Source organism: Ranitomeya imitator, chromosome 6, assembly GCF_032444005.1.
Source record: "Ranitomeya imitator isolate aRanImi1 chromosome 6, aRanImi1.pri, whole genome shotgun sequence".
Taxonomy (NCBI): domain Eukaryota; kingdom Metazoa; phylum Chordata; class Amphibia; order Anura; family Dendrobatidae; genus Ranitomeya; species Ranitomeya imitator.
Window position 1 is genome coordinate 159595092 of NC_091287.1, and position 23828 is coordinate 159618919.

At 45.2% G+C, this 23828-nt stretch overlaps 1 protein-coding gene across 1 annotated transcript in view; it reads right to left on the bottom strand.

The window, feature by feature from the left end:
- SFRP4 (secreted frizzled related protein 4) overlaps positions 1-22936 on the bottom strand; it is a 98895-nt gene extending 75959 nt beyond the window's left edge. Inside the window, exon 1 of the mRNA XM_069730242.1 lies at positions 22164-22936. Within this exon, the coding sequence (XP_069586343.1) occupies positions 22164-22608 (445 nt within the window). The 5' untranslated portion in view covers positions 22609-22936. The remainder of the gene's footprint in view (positions 1-22163) is intronic.
- Between the last annotated feature and the right edge of the window lie 892 nt (positions 22937-23828).

Below are 23828 nucleotides of genomic sequence, written 5' to 3' on the forward strand. Positions count from 1 at the left end.
ATTGGAAAAAAGACCCCCCAAGGAACTTATCTAGATGTGTTGTGAGAACTTTGAACCCCTAAGTGTTTCACTACAGTTTATAACGCAGAGCCGTGAAAATAAAAAATCCTTTTTTTCCCACAAAAATTATTTTTTAGCCCCCAGTTTTGTATTTTCCCAAGGGTAACAGGAGAAATTGGACCCCAAAATGTGTTGTCCAATTTGTCCTGAGTACGCTGATACCCAATATGTGGGGGTAAATCCCTGTTTGGGCGCACGGAAGAGCTCAGAATGGAAGGAGCACTGTTTTACATTTTCAACGCAGAATTGGCTGGAATTGAGATGGGACGCTATGTCGTGTTTGGAGAGCGCCTGATGTGCCTAAACAGTGGAAACCCCCCAATTATAACTGAAACCCTAATCCAAACACACCCCTGTTAGGGCTAGCGGAACGCACCAAATACTAAGACAGATAGAGTATGGTGCGTTCGCAGCCCGGGGTCCACCGTGCAGAGATGGAACCTGCTGCCAAGTAATGACGGACTATATGGCGGTGCTCATAAGTATACACACGTGGGTTAAACTTCACCCAGCGTGAAGGAAGCGATCCTGTTGCGTCACAGGATCACGGTACCGCACATAGAGCGCGAGCAAGTAGTCAGCGAACTCAACCCCAACTAGGATTGAAGTCCGATTAGACCCTTGCTGGCACAACACCGCAACTGGGTGTGTAAGGAAGCTAAATAGCAATATTAGGGCACAAGAGTGCATGCGGTGCTGCACTGACGAACGCCACTAACCACCCAGGCTTGGGTAAGGAAAGCACAGAGGAAGTGCACGGCGCCGTACTGGCGGTCACAGCAACTGGATGCTGTAATGTGTGATTCGTGCTGTAGGATAAGTCGGGCGCTAGATAGCAACCATACACCTTCCGCGAACAGACATTCAATAGGGAAGGGGTATCCAAGGACGACTTGCACTCACAACAAACACACGTATGCAAATGTACACTAGCGCATGGCCGTGCGGTCATGCGCAGTTTATATAGTTGCAGCACAGGAAGTGGCCACAGAAACTTTGCCCTTCCAAGACCTGCCAAGAAGACCAATGGAATGTGCTGCAGGGCCTGAGCACATGACCCTCGATCTCCAACGGGAGATCTTGCCCTGGGCATGCTCAGTGTGTGCAGACAAGGACTTAGTCCCAGAGAAGTCTGCTCGCTGCTGACCAGCACTGGCTTTAATGGCAGAAGCTGAAGAAGCAGCAGTAACTCTCTGTACAGAGTGAGACTGAGCAAGACGCTGGGACCGACGTCCCTGCTGAGCAGACTCCACCGCGGCTGCATAAGAATGGGAGACCGCAGCGGAGATGGCTCGAGATTCCCCCTGTGCAGAAGCAGGAACTCGAGACCTAACATTACCCCCCCTCCTAGGGCCCCCCCCTCCTTGGGCCTCGCTACGCTCGAAGGCAGCAATGAGCTGTGGGGCCCGAATGTTTTCAGCAGGCTCCTATGACCTGTCCTCTGGGCCATAACCCTTCCAATCCACCAGATAGAACTTTTTGCCGCGTACCACCTTGCACCGCAAAATAGCGTTCACCTCGTAATCGTCCGTAGACGAACCCGATGTCCCGGCAGATGACTCGGAAAACCGGGACATGTATACGGGTTTCAAGAGGGACACATGAAAGGTGTCGGTGATACCCAAGCATGGAGGAAGAGCCAAATGGTAGACCACAGGATTAACCTGTTCGAGAACCTTGAAGGGACCCAAGTAGCGAGGAGCAAATTTAGTGGACTCAACTCGCAGCCTGATGTTACGGGCGGAGAGCCACACCAAGTTGCCAGGAGCAAAGGCCGGAGCGGGGCGCCGATGAACATCGGCGGAGGACCTCATTCTCTCCTTGGAGGCCCGAATGGCATCCTGCGTGCGGTCCCAAATGTCCCGTGCCTCCACAGCCCAGTCTGCCACCCTGGAGTCAGCAGAAGACACAGGCATGGACACAGGAACACGCGGATGCTGGCCGTAATTTAGGAGGAATGGAGTCTGACCAGTGGAGTCGGCTACGGCATTGTTAAGTGCAAACTCTGCCCACGGTAGCAAGGATGCCCAGTCATCCTGCCTGGCAGAAACAAAATGTCGTAAATATGTGACCAAGGTCTGGTTGGCCCTCTCTACCAACCCATTCGTCTCGGGATGATATGCCGAAGAGAGCTTCAACTCAATACTGAGTAGACGACAAAGCTCTCTCCAGAATCGAGACGCAAATTGGGGACCCCGGTCACTAACAATTTTGTCTGGCATACCGTGTAGGCGATAGATATGCTTGACGAACAAGACAGCCAACGCCCGTGCAGAAGGTAGCCGTGGAAGAGGCACCAAGTGCACCATTTTGGAGAAATGGTCGGTGATCACCCAGACAATGGTGCAGTTACGAGACTTGGGTAAGCCCACCACAAAGTCCATCCCGACCATCTCCCAGGGCCTGTCCGCCACCGGCAGAGGATAAAGCAAACCAGCTGGCCGTTGCCGAGGAGTCTTGTTCTTGGCGCAAGAGACACACGCCCGAACATACTCTGCGACATCACGAACCATATGCGGCCACCAGTATGTCCTCGCCAGTAACTCAGATGTCCTTTTGGTACCAAAATGTCCACCCACCCTGGACGAGTGTGCCCAAGAGAGAACCTCCGGTCGCAAACTAGATGGTACAAAAGTCTTGCCCGGAGGCACAGACTCTAGCGAAACCGGGGCCACAGTTCTCAAGCTCTTGGTGGGGACAATAAGCCGAGGCTCCTCCTCCTCCTCCGCAGATGACACAACGGAGCGAGAGAGAGCGTCGGCCCGAATGTTCTTCTCCCCAGAAAGAAAATGGAGGGTGAAATGAAACCGGGAGAAGAATAAGGACCATCTGGCCTGGCGAGAATTCAACCGCTGGGATGTCTGCAGGTACACCAAATTTTTATGGTCTGTGAAGACTTGGAAGGGAAAACGTGCTGCCTCCAAGAGATGTCTCCACTCCGAGAAAGCCAACTTCATGGCTAGCAACTCCCTGTCCCCGATGGAATAATTCCTCTCTGCTGGTGAGAAGGTCTTGGAGAAAAAGAAGCAAGGATGCTTCCGACCTTGAGCATCCTTTTGGAAGAGGACTGCTCCAGCACCAACAGAAGAGGCATCCACCTCCATGATAAATGGCTTATCAACATCGAGGCGATGTAGGATGGGAGCGCTAGCGAAGTGTGACTTTATAGAGTTAAAGGCCTTGGAGACCTCCTCAGACCACAATTTGGGATTCGCCCCCTTCTTGGTGAGCGCAACCAAGGGAGCTACCAAAGTTGAGAAGTGTGGAATGAACTGGCGATAATAATTAATGAACCCCATAAAGCGCTGCACCGCTTTAAGAGAATGGGGCTCCTGCCAGTCCATCACAGTCTGTAGTTTGGCAGGATCCATAGCCAATCCCTGGGCGGAGATGATATAGCCCAGGAACGGTAAAGACTCCTGCTCAAACATACACTTCTCCAACTTGGCATAGAGGGAGTTTGCCCGTAGGAGGTCGAAGACTTTGCAAACATCTCTCCGGTGGGAGTCAATATCTGGAGAGTAGATGAGAATATCATCCAGATAGACTACGACAGAGGTGGAAAGCATATCCCGGAAGATATCGTTCACAAAGTCTTGGAAAACGGCTGGGGCATTACAGAGCCCGAAGGGCATCACCAGATATTCATAGTGCCCATCCCTGGTGTTAAAAGCCGTTTTCCATTCGTCCCCCTCACGGATGCGAATCAGGTTGTAAGCACCCCGCAGATCTAGTTTAGTAAATACCCTTGCTCCCCGAAGCCTATCGAAGAGCTCAGATATCAAGGGCAAAGGATACTTATTTTTAACGGTGATGGCGTTAAGACTCCTGTAGTCTATGCATGGACGTAGTTCCCCATTCTTCTTCTGCACGAAGAAGAACCCTGCCCAAGCAGGTGACACTGACTTCCTAATGAATCCTCTTGCCAGATTTTCCTGGATGTACTGTGACATGGCCTCCGTCTCCGGGAGAGATAAAGGATAAACTCGACCCCGGGGAGGCTCCGCACCAGGCAAGAGATCGATAGGACAGTCATAGGGGCGATGGGGCGGAAGGGTCTCCACCGCCTTTTTGGAGAACACGTCTGCGTAAGACCAATATTGCTTGGGGAGAGAGGATAGATCTGCGGGTACCTCAGTAGTAGCAACCTGAACGCACTCTCGGTGACACCTATCCCCACATGATTCACCCCATCCCAGAATTCTGCCTGAGGACCACTCGATGTGAGGAGAGTGGTACCGTAACCAAGGTATCCCCAACAGGACCTCATCAATACCCTCAGGAATGATGAGCAGAGAAATAATCTCCTGATGGGAAGGCGACATGGACAGAATAAAAGGTATGGTCTGATGTGTTATCTGTGCGGGGAGTGTCGACCCATTCACCACTCGTACCGTTACTGGTTGAGCTAGCATAACCAGGGGTATTGCGTGACGTTGGGCGAAGGCAGAAGACATAAAATTGCCCTCTGCCCCAGAATCCACGCAGAGGTCTACCGAGTGGGAGGATGAGCCAAAAGTAATTGTCCCCTTAAAGGACAATTTGGAGGCAAACGTCGCAGTGTCTAGTGCACCTCCACCTACTACCACTAGACGCTGACGTTTCCTCGACCGCTGATGACATCTGGTGGCAAGATGTCCTGACTGTTGGCATACATGGCAACCCTGGAGTGCACGAGTGGTCTGGGACTTAGATCCCGCTCGTGACACCACCTTAGGTTCATGGAACTCAGGAGCCTGGACTGGAGATTCCAAAGGTTTGGCGAAGGTGGGAGCCAGCCGAAACCTCTGCCTACACTGGGCTCGCTCTAACCTCCGCTCGTGAAAACGGAGGTCAATGCGAGTAGATACTGTTATTAACTCTTCCAGTGTGGCGGGAATCTCCCTAGTGGCCAGAGCGTCCTTAACGTGGTCAGCCAGCCCCCTCCAAAATATAGGGATAAGGGCTTTATCCGACCACTCCAGCTCAGATGCTAGAGTGCGGAAGTGGACGGCAAAAAGGCTGACCAAGGAAGAGCCCTGAGTCAGTGCCAACAGTTGGAGCGCCGTATCATGGGTGACACGAGGTCCTAGAAAGACCTGTTTCAGAGTGCTCAGGAATAACGGAGCACTCTGCACCACATGATCGCCACGCTCCCACAGCGGCGTAGCCCACTGCAACGCCCTGTCCGACAATAAGGAAATTATAAAGCCCACCTTAGCCCACTCTGTAGGAAAACGAGAGGCCAGAAGCTCGAGATGTATTGAGCACTGACTCACGAAACCCCTACAGGACTTACTGTCACCAGAAAATTTCTCTGGTAGCGGGAGGCGAGATAGCGTCGGTACAGGGGCGGCAGTGGACAAGGTACCTGCAGCCACACTTGCAGCCTGAACAGCGACAGCAGTAACATCCACAGCAGAGGTTGAACGCTCTAGAGCCGCCAACCTTCCCTCCAGCTGCTGGATGTACCACTGTAGACGCTGATCGTCCGTCATTACTAGCCAGACCTTGGCGCTAGTATTATGTTAAGGACCAGCGGAACGCACCAAGTATTGATAATATGAAACTAGGTGCGTTCGCAGTCCGAGGTCCACCGTGCAGGTAAAGACCCTGCTGCTAGTAAGACGGACTATATGGCGGTACTAAGTATACACACATGGGTTAACTTCACCCTGTGTGAAGGAAGCGATCCTGTTGCGTCACAGGACCGCAGTACCGCACATAGAGTGCGAGCAAGAAGTCAGCGAACTCAACCCTTACTCAGGATTGAAGTCCGATTAGACACATGCTGGCACAACACCGCAACTGGGTGTGTAAGGAAACTAATAAATAGAATATAAAGGCACGAGAGTGCGTGCGGTGCCGCGCTGACGGATGCCACTAACCACCCAGGCTTGGGTAAGGAAAGCGCAGAGGAAGCGCACGGCGCCGTACTGGCGGACACAGCAACTGGACGCTGTGATGTGTGTTACGTGCAGATGGCTAGTCGGGCGCTAGATAGCTACCATCATCCGCGAGCAGTCAACAACACTAGGGAGGGATACTTAGGAGCTTTCATCCATCGACATACATCCATCTACACACACACATTATCAAGACAATACTAGCGCATGGCCGTGCGGTCATGCGCAGTTTATATAGTTGCAGCACAGGAAGCTGCTACAGAAGTTTTGCCCTTTCAGGACCTGCCAGGAGGACCAATGGGATGTGCTGCAGTACCTGAGCATGTGACCCTCGATCTCCAACGGGAGAGCTTGCCCTGGGCATGCTCAGTGTGTGCAAATAAGGACTTAGTCCCAGAGAAGCTCGCTCGCCGCAGATCAGTGCAGGGTACAACAGGAGAGCCAGAAAAGGCAGCAGTAACCCTCTGCACAGAATCAGTCCCAGCGAGACGCTGGGAGCGACGCCTCCGCTGAGCAGAGCCCACTGCGGCCGAAGCAGAATGGGAGACCGCAGCAGACACGGATCGAGATTCCCCCTGTGCAGCAGAGGAAACTCGACTCCTAACACTCTGTGGACCAAAATATGGAAAAATTATAGGACTCAAAATGTGGAGACGCAAAAATTTTTTTGCTATAAAAAGCGTCTTTTAGTGTTTGACAGCTGCCAATCATAAAAATCCGGTATAAAAAACGCTATAAAAGTAAATCAAACCCCCCCTTCATCACCCCCTTAGATGGGGAAAAATAATAAAATAAAAAAAAATGTATTTATTTCCATTTTCCCATTAGGGTTAGGGCTAGGGTTAGGGTTAGGGTTAGGGCTAGGCTTAGGGTTAGGGCTGGGGTTAGGGTTGGGGCTAGGGTTGGAGCTAAAGTCAGGGTTAGGGTTGGGGCTAAAGTTAGGGTTAGGGTTGGGGCTAAGGTTAGGTTTAGGGTTGGGGCTAAAGTTATGGTTAGGGTTTGGATTACATTTACGGTTGGGATTAGGGTTTGGATTAGAGTTAGGGGTGTGTCAGGGTTAGGGGTGTGGTTAGGGTTAGGGGTGTGTTTGGATTAGGGTTTCAGTTAGAATTGGGGGTTTGCACTGTTTAGGCATATGAGGGGCTCTCCAAACGCGGCATGGCGTCCGATATCAATTCCAGCCAATTCTGCGTTGAAAAAGTAAAACAGTGCTCCTTCCCTTCTGAGCTCTCCCGTGCGCCCAAACTGGGGTTTACCCCCATATATGGGGTATCAGCGTACTCGGGACAAATTGGACAACAACATTTGGGGTCCAAGTTCTCTTGTTACCCTTGGGAAAATAAAAAAAGGTTTTTTATTTTCACGGCTCTGCGTTGTAAACTGTAGTGAAACAATTGGGGGTTCAAAGTTCTCACAACACATCTAGATAAGTTCCTTGGGAGGCCTAGTTTCCAATATAGGGTCACTTGTGGGGGGTTTCTACTGTTCGGGTACATCAGGGACTCTGCAAATGCAACATGACGCCTGCAGACCAATCCATCTAAGTCTGCATTCCAAATGGCGCTTCTTCCTTTCCGAGCTCTGTCATGCACCCAAACAGTGGTTCCCCCCCCCCACATATGGGGTATCAGCGTACTCAGGACAAATTGGACAACAACTTTTGGGGTCCAATTTATCCTGTTACCCTTGTTAAAATACAAAACTGGGGGTTAAAATATCATTTTTGTGGAAAGAAAAAAAAATATTTTCACGGCTCTGCGTTATAAGCAGTAGTGAAACACTTGGGGGTTCAAAGTTCTCACAATACATCTAGATAAGTTCCTTGGGAGGTCTAGTTTCCAATATGGGGTCGATTGTGGGGGGTTTCAACTGTTTGGGTACATCGGGGCTCTGCAAATGCAACGTGACGCCTGCAGACCAATCCATCTAAGTCTGCATTCCAAATGGCACTCCTTCGCTTCCGAGCTCTGCCATGCACCCAAACAGTGGTCCCCCCCCACATATGGGGTATCAGCGTACTCAGGAAAAATTGTACAACAACTTTTGGGGTCCAATTTATCCTGTTACCCTTGTGAAAATTCAAAACTGGTGGCTAAAAAATCATTTTTGTGAAGAAAAAAAAATAATTTTTATTTTCATGGCTCTGCATTATAAACTGTAGTGAAACACTTGGGGTTCAAAGCTCTCAAAACACATATAGATAAGTTCCTTAGGGGGTCTACTTTCCAAAATGGTGTCACTTGTGGGAGGTTTTAATGTTTAGGTACATCAGGGGCTCTCCAAACGCGACATGGTGTCCAATCTCAATTCCAGTCAATTTTGCATTGAAAAGTAAAATGGCGCTCCTTCCCTTCCGAGCTCTGCCATGCACCCAGTCGTTTACTCCCACATATCGGGTATCAGTGTACTCAGGACAAATTGCACAACAACTTTTGGGGTCCAATTTCTTCTCTTACCATTGGGAAAATAAAAAATTGGGGGCGAAAATATCATTTTTGTGAAAAAATATGATTTTTTATTTTTACGGCTCTGCATTATAAACTTCTGTGAAGCACTTGGTGGGTCAAAGTGCTCATCACACATCTGGATAAGTTCCTTAGGGGGTCTACTTTCCAAAATGGTGTCACTTGTGGGGGATTTTAATATTTAGGCACATCAGGGGCTCTCCAAACCAACATGGCGTCCCATCTCAATTCCAGTCAATTTTGCATTGAAAAGTCAAATGGCGCTCCTTCCCTTCCGAGCTCTGCCATGCGCCCAAACAGTGGTTTACCCCCACATATGGGGTATCAGCATACTCAGGAGAAATTGTTCAACAACTTTTGGGGTCCATTTTCTCCTGTTACTCTTGGTAAAATAAAACAAATTGGAGCTGAAGTAAATTGTTTATGAAAAAAAGTTAAATGTTCATTTTTATTTAAACATTCCAAAAATTCCAGTAAAACACCTGAAGGGTTAATAAACTTCTAGAATGTGGTTTTGAGCACCTTGAGGGGTGCAGTTTTTAGAATGGTGTCACACTTGGTTATTTTCTATCATATAGACCCCTCAAAATGACTTCAAATGTCATGTAGTCCCTAAAAAATATTGGTGTTGTAAAAATGAGAAATTGCTGGTCAACTTTTAACCCTTATGACTCCCTAACAAAAAAATTTTGGTTCCAAAATTGTGCTGATGTAAAGTAGACATGTGGGAAATGTTACTTATTAAGTATTTTGTGTGACATATCTTTGTGATTTAAGGGCATAAAAATTCAAAGTTGGAAAATTGCAACATTTTCAAAATTTTCGCCAAATTTCTGTTTTTTTTCACAAATAAACGCATGTTATATCGAATAAATTTTACAACTATCATGAAGTACAATATATCATGAGAAAACAATGTCAGAATCGCCAAGATCCGTTGAAGCGTTCCAGAGTTATAACCTCATAAAGGGATAGTGGTCAGAATTGTAAAAATTGGCCCGGTCAATAAGGTGCAAACCACCCTCGGGGCTTAATAAAGGGAAATTCAACATAATACCTCTAATAGCATATGCCATATACTCTTCATATACACAGCACCCCAGTAGGTTTGCAGAATGCCTGGGTACAAAATCTGTGTCTGACGGTGAAACCAAGGGCCCTTCCCCTGTATTACATCATTCCCACTCTGCTGTCCAGGAAGGAGACGCTGTTGCCTTCTGTCAACAACCTGTATTTGTACAGACACAACAGTCAGCAACCAAGTACAGTTTGTTGACCCAGAGCAGCATTCAGTTGTCCTAATTGTTAGTTAGATAGGGCATACATATTCGTTAGCACTTTACATTATACAGTGCTGGCCCAAGACCATTGCTGACTTTTCCAGGCTCCTAAATTAGACTTCTGCCTCTTTATTAATCTGCTGCTTCCTTACATTTTCTAAATTTGGGTCCTTACAAAAAAATGATGGTGCGGTATAATCAGTTTCTGTACATATTAAACACGTCTAAGAGACTGGGTTAATACTCTCCACAGAACTATTCAGGCCGCAGCCTTACACATATTGGAACAAGGTCATTGCCATGCTAAGGTCTTTACCTGAGCTCTGTAGCACTGCCTATCACCTGAGTAATACACTCCACATACCTCGACACTCTCTGGGACATATCCTGTAATTACTCTATTGCTGCTCAAAACCATGCAAAAGATACATTCTGCCTGGTTGGGTAGTTTCTAGAAGTGCTTGGTCTTGTACAGATTGGTCAATGGCACTCCTGTCTCATTCCCTTGAGGAGGCTGCTTCCAAGTAAAATGAGGCTTGTACATGTTCCTGACATGGGTTTCAGGCCTGACAGACTGACCATAACTCGCTTACATACACTGTATTCAGAATTTAATTCTAATGATTTGGTGTCTGCTAGAATCTAATTCACTGACACTGATCATACAGCTCCCCCAACTCCTGTATCATATTTACCTTACAGCGCCTTCACCCCCTATGTCAGTGCTTCCACTGAGATCTGATGGCAAAAAAGAACTGTCTACCTAACAAAATGCAGGTTTCACAGCACATGGTGGCCCTCTGAAAATTAAAAGCGAGGTCCGCATAATGACATGGCAGTAGACATGGTGGTAGTGACAGGCAAAGCTAAAAATTCAAATGGTCATGTTTGAAATGGCATTGTAAAATGATGGGGAATATGTATTCCACTATCTTGCTAACTATTTTGAATGAAGGAGGGACCTCCCAAATGTAGGAGTGAGAGCCCTCACACATGTTGAAAGAAAAACTAAAGCCAAACGCTCCTTGTGAACAAATGCTAAAGTGGAGGTATCATTGTTTTTCATTTTTTTCTAATCTTTATTTAGTGTTACATACATGTAATTATGAAGGAAAAAAGTTTCTTAGCATTTTTCCCTTTAAAAATTTTTTGGGGATTGGTTTGGTAGGTCTTTTAAAAATCCGTAAAACCGGCGCAATAGTCTGACTACATAATTCCCAGATAACATATGCATACCTCCCAACTTTTGAAGAAGGGAAAGAGGGACAAAGTGTGTGGCGCGCACAGCGCAGGGCAGCAAATTTTAGGCCACACTTCTGACCACACCCATTTCACAACTAGTCACACCCATATCCACTCCCCAACCACACTCATTTAGAACTGCTGATCACACGGTTTCATAAACAATAATTATAAACAAAAAATATGGCCACACAGTGCTCCATACTGTTTAATGGCCATACAGTGCTCCATAACGTATTATTGCCACACATGATGCTCCATACTGTACAATGGCCACACAGTGCTCCATACTGTATAATGGTTACACATAGTGCTCCATACTGTATAATGGCAACACATGATGCTCCATACTGTATAATGGCCACACATGATGCTCCATACTGTATAATGGCCTCACATAGAGCTCCTTACTGTATAATGGCCACACATGATGCTCAATACTGTATAATGGCCACGCAGTGCTCCATACTTTATAATGGCCCCACATGATGCTGCATACAGTATAAAGGCCCCAAATGATGCTGCATATAGTATACTGGCCCCACGTGATGCTCCATACAGTATAATGGGCCCACATGATGCTGCATACTGTATTATGGCCTCACATGGTGCTTTGTACAGTATAATAGCCCCACATGATGCTGGGTACAGTATAATGGCCCACATGATGCTGGGTACAGTATAATGGCCCCACATGATGCTGGGTACAGTATAATGGCTTCATGTGATGCTGGGTACAGTATAATGGCCCCACATGATACTGCGTACAGTATAATGGCCACACATGGTTACCCCACCCCCATCATTGCTTTCTCCATCACTACACACACACACACGCACTCCCGCAGTGCAGTATGATGTCATCCAGCCACGCCACACCGACGACTGCTCACATTGCTGCCGCTCTGGTACGCCACAGATAAAGATCTCTCCGTGTCTCCTGTGCCAGTCAGAGCAAGGAGAAATATCTGCTCCGATCCAACACAGCTAACGTCCGCTTCGTACACACGCGACTCCGCTTCGTACACTTCGTGCACACACACAACTTTGCTCCACACACCTTGCACACACGGCTTCGCTCTCTACACCTCGTACACACACGGCTGTGCTCCGTACACCTTGTAAACGTGCTACTCTGCTCCGTACACCTCGTACACACACGGCTGCGTTCAGTACACCTTGTACACACGTATCTTCACTCTGTGCACCTCGTACACATGCGGCTGCACTCCGTACACCTCGTACACACGCGGCTGCGCTCCGTACACCTCGTACACATGTGGCTGTGGTCCGTACACCTCATACACATGTGGCAGCACTCTGTGCACCTCGTACACATGCGGCTCTGCTCCATACACTTCGTACACACACACGGCTGTGGTCTGTACACACGCGGCTCCGCTTCGTACACCTCGTACACACACATGACTCCGCTCCATACACCTTGCACACGTGGCTCTGCTTCGTACACCTCGTACACACATGGATCTGCTACATCCACACTGAAAACACCTCCTGGCCCCTCACATAAACTTACCTTCATCCAGCACCATGACAACCAGCAGAGTCCTGCAAGCACACACAGAGGCCCCGATAATGTGACCCCTGACTCCTCCCCTCCTGCGACCTTATCACAGGTCCTGTGCGCACAGAGCAGCCATATATGTGGTGTGGTGCTCTGCGGGTGGAGGGATGAGCAGACCTCCCAATCATCCCAGATCCAGCAGGGCAGTCCCGATGAGGCTGAGGCTGACATTGCAGTGCAGGAAAACTAATGTCCCGCCAGTGACCGCAGGGGAGACTGTCAAAATCGGGACTGCCCCACTGGATCCGGGATGGTTGAGATGTCTGCATATGTGAGTCAGAAAGGCATGCAGGCATCTTCTCCATGCTGCTCCCATTTAATTTTAGCTCTTTCCCATCAATTTCAGCTTTTTTCCTACTCCCCCAGACCTGTTTGTTGGGTCCAGCAGAAAAATATTTGGCATTCCCATTGACTTGCATTGGATTCGTTATTCAGTATGAATACACCGATATTAGAAATTATTTGTGCAGATTTTCCTGAATCCGAATATTTCACTATTCGCTAATCACTAGTGGTTTCCACTGTTTAGGCACATCAGGGGCTCTCCAAAAATGACATGGCATCCTCTCTTGACTCCAGTCATTTTTGCATTCAAAGAGTCAAGTGGTGCTTCCTTCACTTCCGAGCCCTGCCATGTGCACAAACAGAAGTTTTCCCTCACATATCGGGTATCAGCATGCTCAGGAGAAATTGAAAAAAAAAAAACACATTTTGTAGTTAATTTTCTCCTGTTTTTTGTGAAAATGAAAAAAATTGGGCTAAAGTAATATTTTTGTGAAAAAAAGTTAAATGTTCATTTTTTTCCTTCCACTATGCTTTACTTCCTGTGAAGCACCTTCTTTAATGTGGTTCTCAGCATTTTGAAGGTGAAGTTTTTAGAATGGTGTCATTTTGGGGTATTTTCGGTCACTCAGATGTTTCCCTTCCTCAAGCGCTGAATCTCTAGCTACCCCTTTTGCAAGGGAGCAAGTTATTCAACAAGTAATCAGACAGTGGTTACAGTATCCTCTAAGCAGGCAAGTTGGGGCACTTAGTTTGGAAGAGTTAAAAAAGATCACAGTGTTAGTCAGACCTGGAGATCGTGAAGGAATACAAATTTGGTCAGGCTGGTCACATCGGTAAAATGGTAGCTAGTGTTCACAAGAATGCAGCTAGAGTGAAGTAGGCACAGCATAACACATTGACCCGTGTGTCCCTGTATCAGGAAGGTCGAGGCCTCCAGCGAAGCTTGTTATGCATAAGTAACGTTCTTCACAAATAATGTGCCGCCATCGAAAACCACAAAGATTGCACCCTGTATTGTACAGAAGAAAAAGTCAAGCATTGTTCCTGCTATATACAGTTGTGTGAAAAAGTGTTGTCCTGTTCCTAATTTCCTATTCTTTTGCATGTTTGTCATACTTAAATGTTTCACAAATTAAAATATTAGACAAATATAACAAAAGTAAACACAAAATGCAGTTTTTAAAAGAAGGTCTTTATTATTAAGTTAAAAAGAAATATAAATCTACAGAGCCCTGTGTGAAAAAGTGATTGCCCTCCACTAAAACTTAAATTAACTGTAGTTTATCACATCTTTGGGGAGCAGAGTTCAAATATCCAAGTCACACACAGACCTGATTACTGCCACACCTGTTCTCAATGAAGAAATCACTTAAATAGGACCAGCCTGACAAAGTGAAGAAGACCAAAAGATCTCAAAAGCTAGACATCCTGCCACGGTCCAAAGAAATTCTTGAACAAATGAGAAACAAAGTGATTGAGATCTATCAGTTTGGAAAAGGTTATAACACCATTTCTAAAGCTGTGGGACTCCAGCAAACCACAGTGGGAGCCATTATCCATAAATGGAGAAAACATGGAACAGTGGTGAACCATTCCAGGAGTGGCTGGGTGACCAAACTTACTCCAAGAGCTCAGCGATGACTCATGCAAGAGGTCACAAAAGACCTCAAAACAACAGCCAAAAAACTGCAGGCCTCACTTGCCTCAGTTAAGTTAGTATTCATTATAAGAAAGAGACTGGGCAAAAATGGACAACGTGGCAGAGCTCCAAGACGAAAACCACTGCTAAGCAATAAGAGGATAAATGCTGGTCTCAGTTTTGCCAGAGAACATCTTGATGATCCCCAAGAGTTTTGGGACAATACAATACTCTGTGGATTGACGAGACAAAAGTTTAACTTTTTTGGAAGGTGTATGTCCAATTATATCTGGCATAGAAGTAACACAATTTTTCAGAAAAGGAACATCATACAACAGTAAAATATGATGGTGTTAGTGTGATGGTCTGGGACTGTTTTGCTGCTTCAGGACCCAGAAGACTTCCTGTGGTAAATGGTACTATGAATTCTGCTGTCTACCAAAAAATCCTGGAGGAGAATGTCCCACCATCTGTTCCTGACCTCAAGGTGAAACACACTTTGGTTATGCAGCAGGACAATGATCCAAAACACACCAGTAAGTCCACCTCTGAATGGCTTAAGAAACACTAAATTTAGATTTTGGAGTGGCCTAGTCAAAGTCCTGACTTTAATCCGATTGAGATGCTGTGGCATGACCTTAACCCCTTTACCCCCAAGGGTGGTTTGCACGTTAATGACCAGGCCAATTTTTACAATTCTGACCACTGTCCCTTTATGAGGTTATAACTCCGAAACGCTTCAACGGATCCTGGTTATTCTGACATTGTTTTCTCGTGACATATTGTACTTCATGATAGTCGTAAAATTTCTTTGATAGTACCTGCGTTTATTTGTGAAAAAAACGGAAATTTGGCGAAAATTTTGAAAATTTCACAATTTTCAAACTTTGAATATTTATGCAATTAAATCACAGAGATATGTCACACAAAATACTTAATAAGTAACATTTCCCACATGTCTCCTTTACATCAGCATAATTTTGGAACCAATTTTTTTTTTTGTTAGGGAGTTATAAGGGTTAAAAGTTGACCAGCAATTTCTCATTTTTACAACACCATTTTTTTTTTAGGGACCACGTCTCATTTGAAGTCATTTTGAGGGGTCTATATGATAGAAAATGCCCAAGTGTGACACCATTCTAAAAACTGCACCCCTCAAGGTGCTCAAAACCACATTCAAGCAGTTTATTAACCCTTCAGGTGTTTAATAGGAATTTTTGGAATGTTTAAATAAAAATGAACATTTAACTTTTTTACACAAAAAATTTACTTCAGCTCCAATTTGTTTTATTTTACCAAGGGTAACAGGAGAAATTGGACCCAAAAAGTTGTTGTCCAATTTGTCCTGAGTACGCTGATACCCCATATGTGGCAGTAAACCACTGTTTGGGCGCATGGGAGAGCTCGGAAGGGAAGGAGCGCTATTTGACTTTTCAATGCAAGATTGACAGGAATTGAGATGGGACGCCATGTTGCGTTTGGAGAGCCACTGATGTGCCTAAACATTGAAACCCCCCACAAGTGACACCATTTTGGAAAGTAGACCCCCTAAGGAACTTATCTGGATGTGTGGTGCGCACTTTGACCCACCAAGTGCTTCACAGAAGTTTATAATGCAGAACCGTAAAAATAAAAAATCATATTTTTTCACAAAAATTATATTTTTGCCCCCAATTTTTTATTTTTCCAAGGGTAAGAGAAGAAATTGGACCTCAAAAGTTGTTGTCCAATTTGTCCTGAGTACGCTGATACCCCATATGTGGCAGTAAACCACTGTTTGGGCGCATGGGAGAGCTCGGAAGGGAAGGAGCGCAGTTTGACTTTTCAATGCAAAATTGACAGAAATTGAGATGGGACGCCATGTTGCGTCTGGAGAGCCACTGATGTGCCTAAACATTGAAACCCCCCACAAGTGACACCATTTTGGAAAGTAGACCCCCTAAGGAACTTATCTAGAGGTGTGGTGAGCACTTTGACCCACCAAGTGCTTCACAGAAGTTTATAATGCAGAACCGTAAAAATAAAAAATCATATTTTTTCACAAAAATTATATTTTTGCCCCCAATTTTTTATTTTTCCAAGGGTAAGAGAAGAAATTGGACCTCAAAAGTTGTTGTCCAATTTGTCCCGAGTACGCTGATACCCCATATGTGGCAGTAAACCACTGTTTGGGCGCATGGGAGAGCTCGGAAGGGAAGGAGCGCCGTTTGACTTTTCAATGCAAAATTGACAGGAATTGAGATGGGACGCCATGTTGCGTTTGGAGAGCCACTGATGTGCCTAAACATTGAAACCCCCCACAAGTGACACCATTTTGGAAAGTAGACCCCCTAAGGAACTTATCTGGATGTGTGGTGAGCACTTTGACCCACCAAGGGCTTCACAGAAGTTTATAATGCAGAGCCATAAAAATAAAACAAAATTTTTTTTCCCACAAAAATTATTTTTTAGCCCCCAGTTTTGTATTTTCCCTAGGGTAACAGGAGAAATTGGACCCCAAAAGTTGTTGTCCAATTTGTCCTGAGTACGCTGATACCCCATATGTGGGGGGGAACCACCGTTTGGGCGCATGGGAGGGTTCGGAAGGGAAGGAGCGCCATTTGGAATGCAGACTTAGATGGAATGGTCTGCAGGCGTCACATTGCGTTTGCAGAGCCCCTAATGTACCTAAACAGTAGAAACCCCCCACAAGTGACACCATTTTGGAAAGTAGACCCCCTAAGGAACTCATATTGATGTGTTGTGAGAGCTTTGAACCCCCAAGTATTTCACTACAGTTTATAACGCAGAGCCATGCAAATAAAAAATATTTTTTTTTCCACAAAAATTATATTTTAGCCCCCAGTTTTGTATTTTTCCAAGGTTAGCAGGAGAAATTGGACCCTAAATGTTGTTGTCCAATTTGTCCTGAGTACGCTGATACCCGATATGTGGGGGGGAACCACCGTTTGGGCGCATGGGAGGGCTCGGAAGGGAAGGAGCATCATTTGGAATGCAGACTTAGATGGATTGGTCTGCAGGCGTCACATTGCGTTTGCAGAGCCCCTAATGTACCTAAACAGTAGAAACCCCCCACAAGTGACCCCATATTGGAAACTAGACCCCTCAATGAACTTATCTAGATGTGTTGTGAGAACTTTGAACCCCCAAGTGTTTCACTACAGTTTATAACGCAGAGCCGTGAAAATAAAAAATCTTTTTGTTTTCCCACAAAAATTATTTTTTAGCCCCCAGTTTTGTATTTTCCCAAGGGTAACAGGAGAAATTGGTCCACAAAAGTTGTTGTCCAATTTGTCCTGAGTACGCTGATACCCCATATGTTGGGGTAAACCCCTGTTTGGGCACACAGGAGAGCTCGGAAGGGAAGGAGCACTGTTTTACTTTTTCAACGCAGAATTGGCTGGAATTGAGATCGGACGCCATGTCGTGTTTGGAGAGCCCCTGATGTGCCGAAACAGTGGAAACCCCCCAATTATAACTGAAACTCTAATCTAAACACACCCCTAACCCTAATTCCAACGGTAACCCTAACCACACCTCTAACCCTGACACACCCCTAACCCTAATCCCAACCCTATTCCCAACTGTAAATGTAATCTAAACCCTAACCCTAACTTTAGCCCCAACCCTAACTGTAGCCCCAACCCTAATCCTAACCCTAGCCCTAACCCTAGCCCTAACCCTAACCCTAACCCTAGCCCTAACCCTAGCCCTAACCCTAGCCCTAACCCTAGCCCTAGCCCTAACCCTAGCCCTAACCCTAGCCCTAACCCTAACCCTAGCCCTAGCCCTAACCCTAGCCCTAACCCTAGCCCTAACCCTAGCCCTAACCCTAGCCCTAACCCTAGCCCTAGCCCTAACCCTAGCCCTAACCCTAGCCCTAATGGGAAAATGGAAATAAATACATTTTTTTTTATTTTTCCCTAACTAAGGGGGTGATGAAGGGGGGTTTGATTTACTTTTATAGCGAGTTTTTTAGCGGATTTTTATGATTGGCAGCCGTCACACACTGAAAGACCCTTTTTATTGCAAAAAATATTTTTTGCAATACCACATTTTGAGAGCTATAATTTTTCCATATTTTGGTCCACAGAGTCATGTGAGGTCTTGTTTTTTGCGGGACGAGTTGACGTTTTTATTGAAAACATTTTTGGGCACGTGACATTTTTTTATCGCTTTTTATTCCGATTTTTGTGAGGAAGAATGACCAAAAGCCAGCTATTCATGAATTTCTATTGGGGGAGGCGTTTATACCGTTCCGCGTTTGGTAAAATTCATAAAGCAGTTTTATTCTTCGGGTCAGTACGATTACAGCGATACCTCATTTATATCTTTTTTTATGGTTTGGTGCTTTTATACGATAAAAACTATTTTACAGAAAAAATAATTATTTTTGCATCGCTTTATTCTCAGGACTATAACTTTTTTATTTTTTTGCTGATGATGCTGTATGGCGGCTCTTTTTTTGCGGGACAATATGACGCTTTCAGCGGTACCATGGTTATTTATATCTGTCCTTTTGATCGCGTGTTATTCCACTTTTTGTTCGGCGGTATGATAATAAAGCGTTGTTTTTTGCCTCGTTTTTTTTTTTTTTTCCTTACGGTGTTTACTGAAGGGATTAACTAGTGGGACAGTTTTATAGGTCGGGTCGTTACGGACGCGGCGATACTAAATATGTGTACTTTTATTGTTTTTTTTTTTTTATTTAGATGAAGAAATGTATTTATGGGAATAATATTTTTTTTTTTTTTTCATTATTTTGGAATATTTTTTTTTATTTTTTTTACACATTTGGAAATTTTTTTTTTTACTTTTTTACTTTGTCCCAGGGGGGGACATCACAGATCAGTGATCTGACAGTTTGCACAGCACTCTGTCAGATCACTGATCTGATAGGAGTGCAGGCTGCTTCACAGTGCCTGCTCTGAGCAGGCTCTGTGAAGCCACCTCCCTCCCTGCAGGACCCGCATCCGCGGCCATCTTGGATCCGGGGCTCGAGCAGGGAGGGAGGTGAGGAGACCCTCGCAGCAACGCGATCACATTGCGTTGCTGCGGGGGGCTCAGGGAAGCCCGCAGGGAGCCCCCTCCCTGCGCGGTGCTTCCCTGCACCGCCGGCACATCGCGATCATCTTTGATCGCGGTGTGCCAGGGGTTAATGTGCCGGGGGCGGTCCGTGACCGCTCCTGGCACATAGTGCCGGATGTCAGCTGCGATAAGCAGCTGACACCCGGCCGCGATCGGCCGCGCTCCCCCCGTGAGCGCGGCCGATCGGCTATGACGTACTATCCCGTCCAGGGTCAGATAAGCCCAGGGCACCTCGACGGGATAGTACGTCTAAGGTCACAGAGGGGTTAAAAAGATGTTTCATGTTTGGGAACCCTCCGATGTGGTGATTTACAACAATTCTGCAAAGATGAATGGGCTAAAATTCCTCCAGAGCATTGTAGAAAACTCATTGCCAGATTTTTCAAATGATTGATTGCAGTTAGTGCAGCTAAGGGTGGCCCAACCTGTTTTTAGATTTAGGGTGTAATCACTTTTCACACAGGGCCTTGTAGGTTTTGATTTCTTTTTTTTCTTAATAAAGGCCTTCATGTAAAAACTTCATTTTGTTTTTACTTGTGTTATCTTTGTACTAAAAAGCAAAGCCACAAAAAGAGGGCTAAAGATTCTCCAAAAATGAAAAAAAAAAAACGCAGAAAAAAGGCAGCGATGTTTACCTGCCCAGATCTCCAAACATATGCCACACAGATGCAAAAATTTACTAATATCTCATATATTTTTATGTGTATTTTCTGCAATTTATTTTTCAGGGTGCAGCCAGACCCATTTAGTCGTAAATTGCAGTGCCTCTTCACATGGGATGGATTTGGATAGCGCTGGGCAGCCCGCCTGATGGAATAGTATGGGCGTCACTAATAGGCCGTTAACCTGGATACTGTGCATCACCTGTATGTAAGCAGCGCCGCATACAAATCTCTATTTTGCAATAATATATCAAGCAACCACCCCCTCCATGGATTAGTAGGCCGAGAGTGGTTGCTCATCTATATTTTTGCACCTGTGTTGCCGCCATCTTAAATACATTGGTCTGCTGCATCCTGATAGTGCTTTTATTTGGAGACCTGGGAAGATAAACATCGCTGGCTTTTTTCTGCAGTTTTTTGTGTTATCTTTGTCTAATATTTAAATTTCTTTGGCGATCTGAAACATTTAAGTGTGACAAACATACAAAAGGATAGAAAATCTGGATGGGAAAAACAATTTTTCACCCAACTTTTTGTTCCAATTTCAGTAAACAAAACTTCATTTTTGCAAACCCACCGATGAGATACTGATAATCTATCATGAGGATATGTCAATGTTAATGTCCCGGACATCCCTTTTACATGCCACCGTAATGATTGAATGCTGCTTCTAAGGAGTTCTGTGCATATGATGTTACCAATAGGTTTTTAAAAGTTGAGGGCACAATTAAATACTTTTGCTTGTTATATTGAATAAATGTAAAAGAAAAAGGATTTTTGTTTCAATGTTCTACCCTTTGTCTTTTGCAGCACTACTCCGTATACACTACAGTTCAGACTGCACTTTCAAGATCTGTGCTAAATCCTAAGTTCAAATCCAATTTCATTTCTGATTTTTTTTCTTTTACATTTGAGCTTAGATTAGCTGTAAAAGCCAAACTTATTTGATTTAGTAAAATAAACTGCAAATATATTTTATTTGCAAAAATGTACGTAAAAAAAGCATTTAAAGATGTCAGCAGCCTTTGAGTGAAACCAGGCAGATTGAACTTGCAGCCTGATCCATCAAAAGCATGTCACAGATTTAGGCTGCCGTCACACTAGCAGTATTTGGTCAGTATTTTACATCAGTATTTGTAAGCTAAAACCAGGAGTGGAACAAATAGAGGAAAAGTATAAGGCTAGGTTCACATTGCGTTAGTGGGTATCCGCTAACGGAATCCGTTACATAGCGCCACTAACGCAATGTAACGGATCCGTTAGCGCACCCATTGACCGCAATGTATGTACAGCACCCCTAATGCATGCCTTTTTTGGCATGCGTTAGCGATGCTCCGTTATATTGTGACGGACCTCGAACGCTGTGTGCAGCGTTTTTGGGTCTGTTCTCTCTAGCGCAGATCGGGCATCTGCGCTAGAGCGATCGCTAAGCGCAATCCCTTTTTGGACATTGCATTAATGCAGTCCATTAGCGTATGCGCTAAACGGACTGCACTAATGCAATGTGAACCTAGCCTAACAGAAACATATGCACCACTTCTGCATTTATCACCCACTCCTGGTTTTGGCTTACAAATACTGATGTAAAATACTGACCACATACTGCTAGTGTGACGGCAGCCTTAGAGATTTAGTATAAGGCTTCATTTACACATATGTGAGGTGCTGGTGTGCTGTCTGATATTTTCTTCCCAGCACAATACACAGACCCATAGAGTATGTCCTATTCAGAGCCTCAAAATCAGATTGGAAAAGAACATGCTCCGAGTCTCGCAGACTTTACACTTGGAACCGTGAATAGCTCAACGAAGCTCTATGGCGCCGTGTGTTGTCCGATACAATACCTGTGAAACATTTATACAGAAACCAATACACAGTGCATCTACAATATTTGATACAAACTGTATTTTGTTTAGTGCAGGCAATAACTAAAGGAAGTGATTATGATACGAGGAATTTGTAGGTCACTTACCTTCTGGAATATCAGTGACTATGGCTTCAGGAGCAATACACACCCCACGATCGTATACCGGTAGGTCATCACATGCCAGGTTCTCTGGCCAGCTGTGATTGTATCTCTTCATGATGGGTTCACATCCATCCTTGGCTCTTTGGCATACCGACTTGCATGGTTTAATAGGATCGTGAAGGAACTCCAGGGTGCAGATAGGTGCATACATGGCACAAAGAAAGAAGCTTAGCACAGGACTGCAGTTGATGTCTACCAGTTCTTGGTACTGTTCAATAGCCAGAATAGCATTCTCCTGGGTGCTGTGGTGCAGGTGGTTGGGCATCCTGGTAATATTCCAAGGCATATCTTTACACAGGGGAATTCTGACAGTCTCACAAGGAGCTGGATGGACCCCGGTGCCCATCATCACTATTAAACAGAGGGCAGCTATAAGCAGTGGCATCATGATGGAAGAGGATCTAGTGCACTTACAGCCAGGTTGCCTTTTGTGATGTCAGGCTGTTCTCAGCAGTAGATTAGAAGTGGAGAAACTTCTTCCCACCAGCTGGCCACACTGCACTGGAGATGACCACCTTTATAGCGGGGCCACAAGTGACGTGCTGCACATCTATTACATGGCTGCATAATTCATTTATTTGCCAGACTCCGTTACATCATCCTTTTCCTTCCATCCCAGGACGACATCACTACATTTCACTTCATTTCCAAGTTCAATTACAGTCTCCTCCTCCCTACTTTTCTGGTGGTGAAATTTTGCATTGAGCAAAGAAATCAGTGTCTGTTTCACTTGTTTCCGCTCTTGTAGCAGCAGCAGGAGGAGGGCTAAAAAAAAAAATAACATTCTTTAATGACAGAGATCCTAGATCAGCCCCTGAGTCCTTTCCTTGTCCCCTAGACTCCACACAGGGAACAGTGTACAGTTCCTTGAAGTAACACTAGAGGGACTTACAGCTGCTGTTCTGCCCTTGTTACACCTTATTCTATCACACAAATAGTGAAATCTAGATGAATAGCTAAAGCATGTGCATCGAATACACCCAGTCACCGCACGACATTTTTAACAAATACAGTAAATTAATGTTCACAAGTCGCACATTTACCTTCTTTCAAAACTTGCGTATTTTACAGTGTGCTGTGAAGGTTGCAGTGATCCAAATTTACATAAAAATGTCAATGAAATGTATTGCGCCAGATTAAACGCAGTAGCATAATGCTACCAAACCTGCACAGCATTTTTTCAATTCAGAAATCTTAAACTTACTTTGTAAGGGAATGCATCATCAGGTTTTTGCCACGTAATCTGAGAGCAGCCTAATGTAGAGACGGAGACTCTGATTCCAGCAGTAATATATAATTGGCAATGGGATGCTCACTGTGTCAGTGGTGCTCTGATTTAAATTGTTCAGTAGATTAACCCCTTTACCCCCAAGGGTGGTTTGCACGTCAATGACCAGGCCAATTTTTACAATTCTGACCACTGTCCCTTTATGAGGTTATAACTCCGAAACGCTTCAACGGATCCTGGTGATTCTGACATTGTTTTCTCGTGACATATTGTACTTCATGATAGTGGTAAAATTTCTTTGATAGTACCTGCGTTTATTTGTGAAAAAAACGGAAATTTGGCGAAAATTTTGAAAATTTTGCAATTTTCAAACTTTGAAT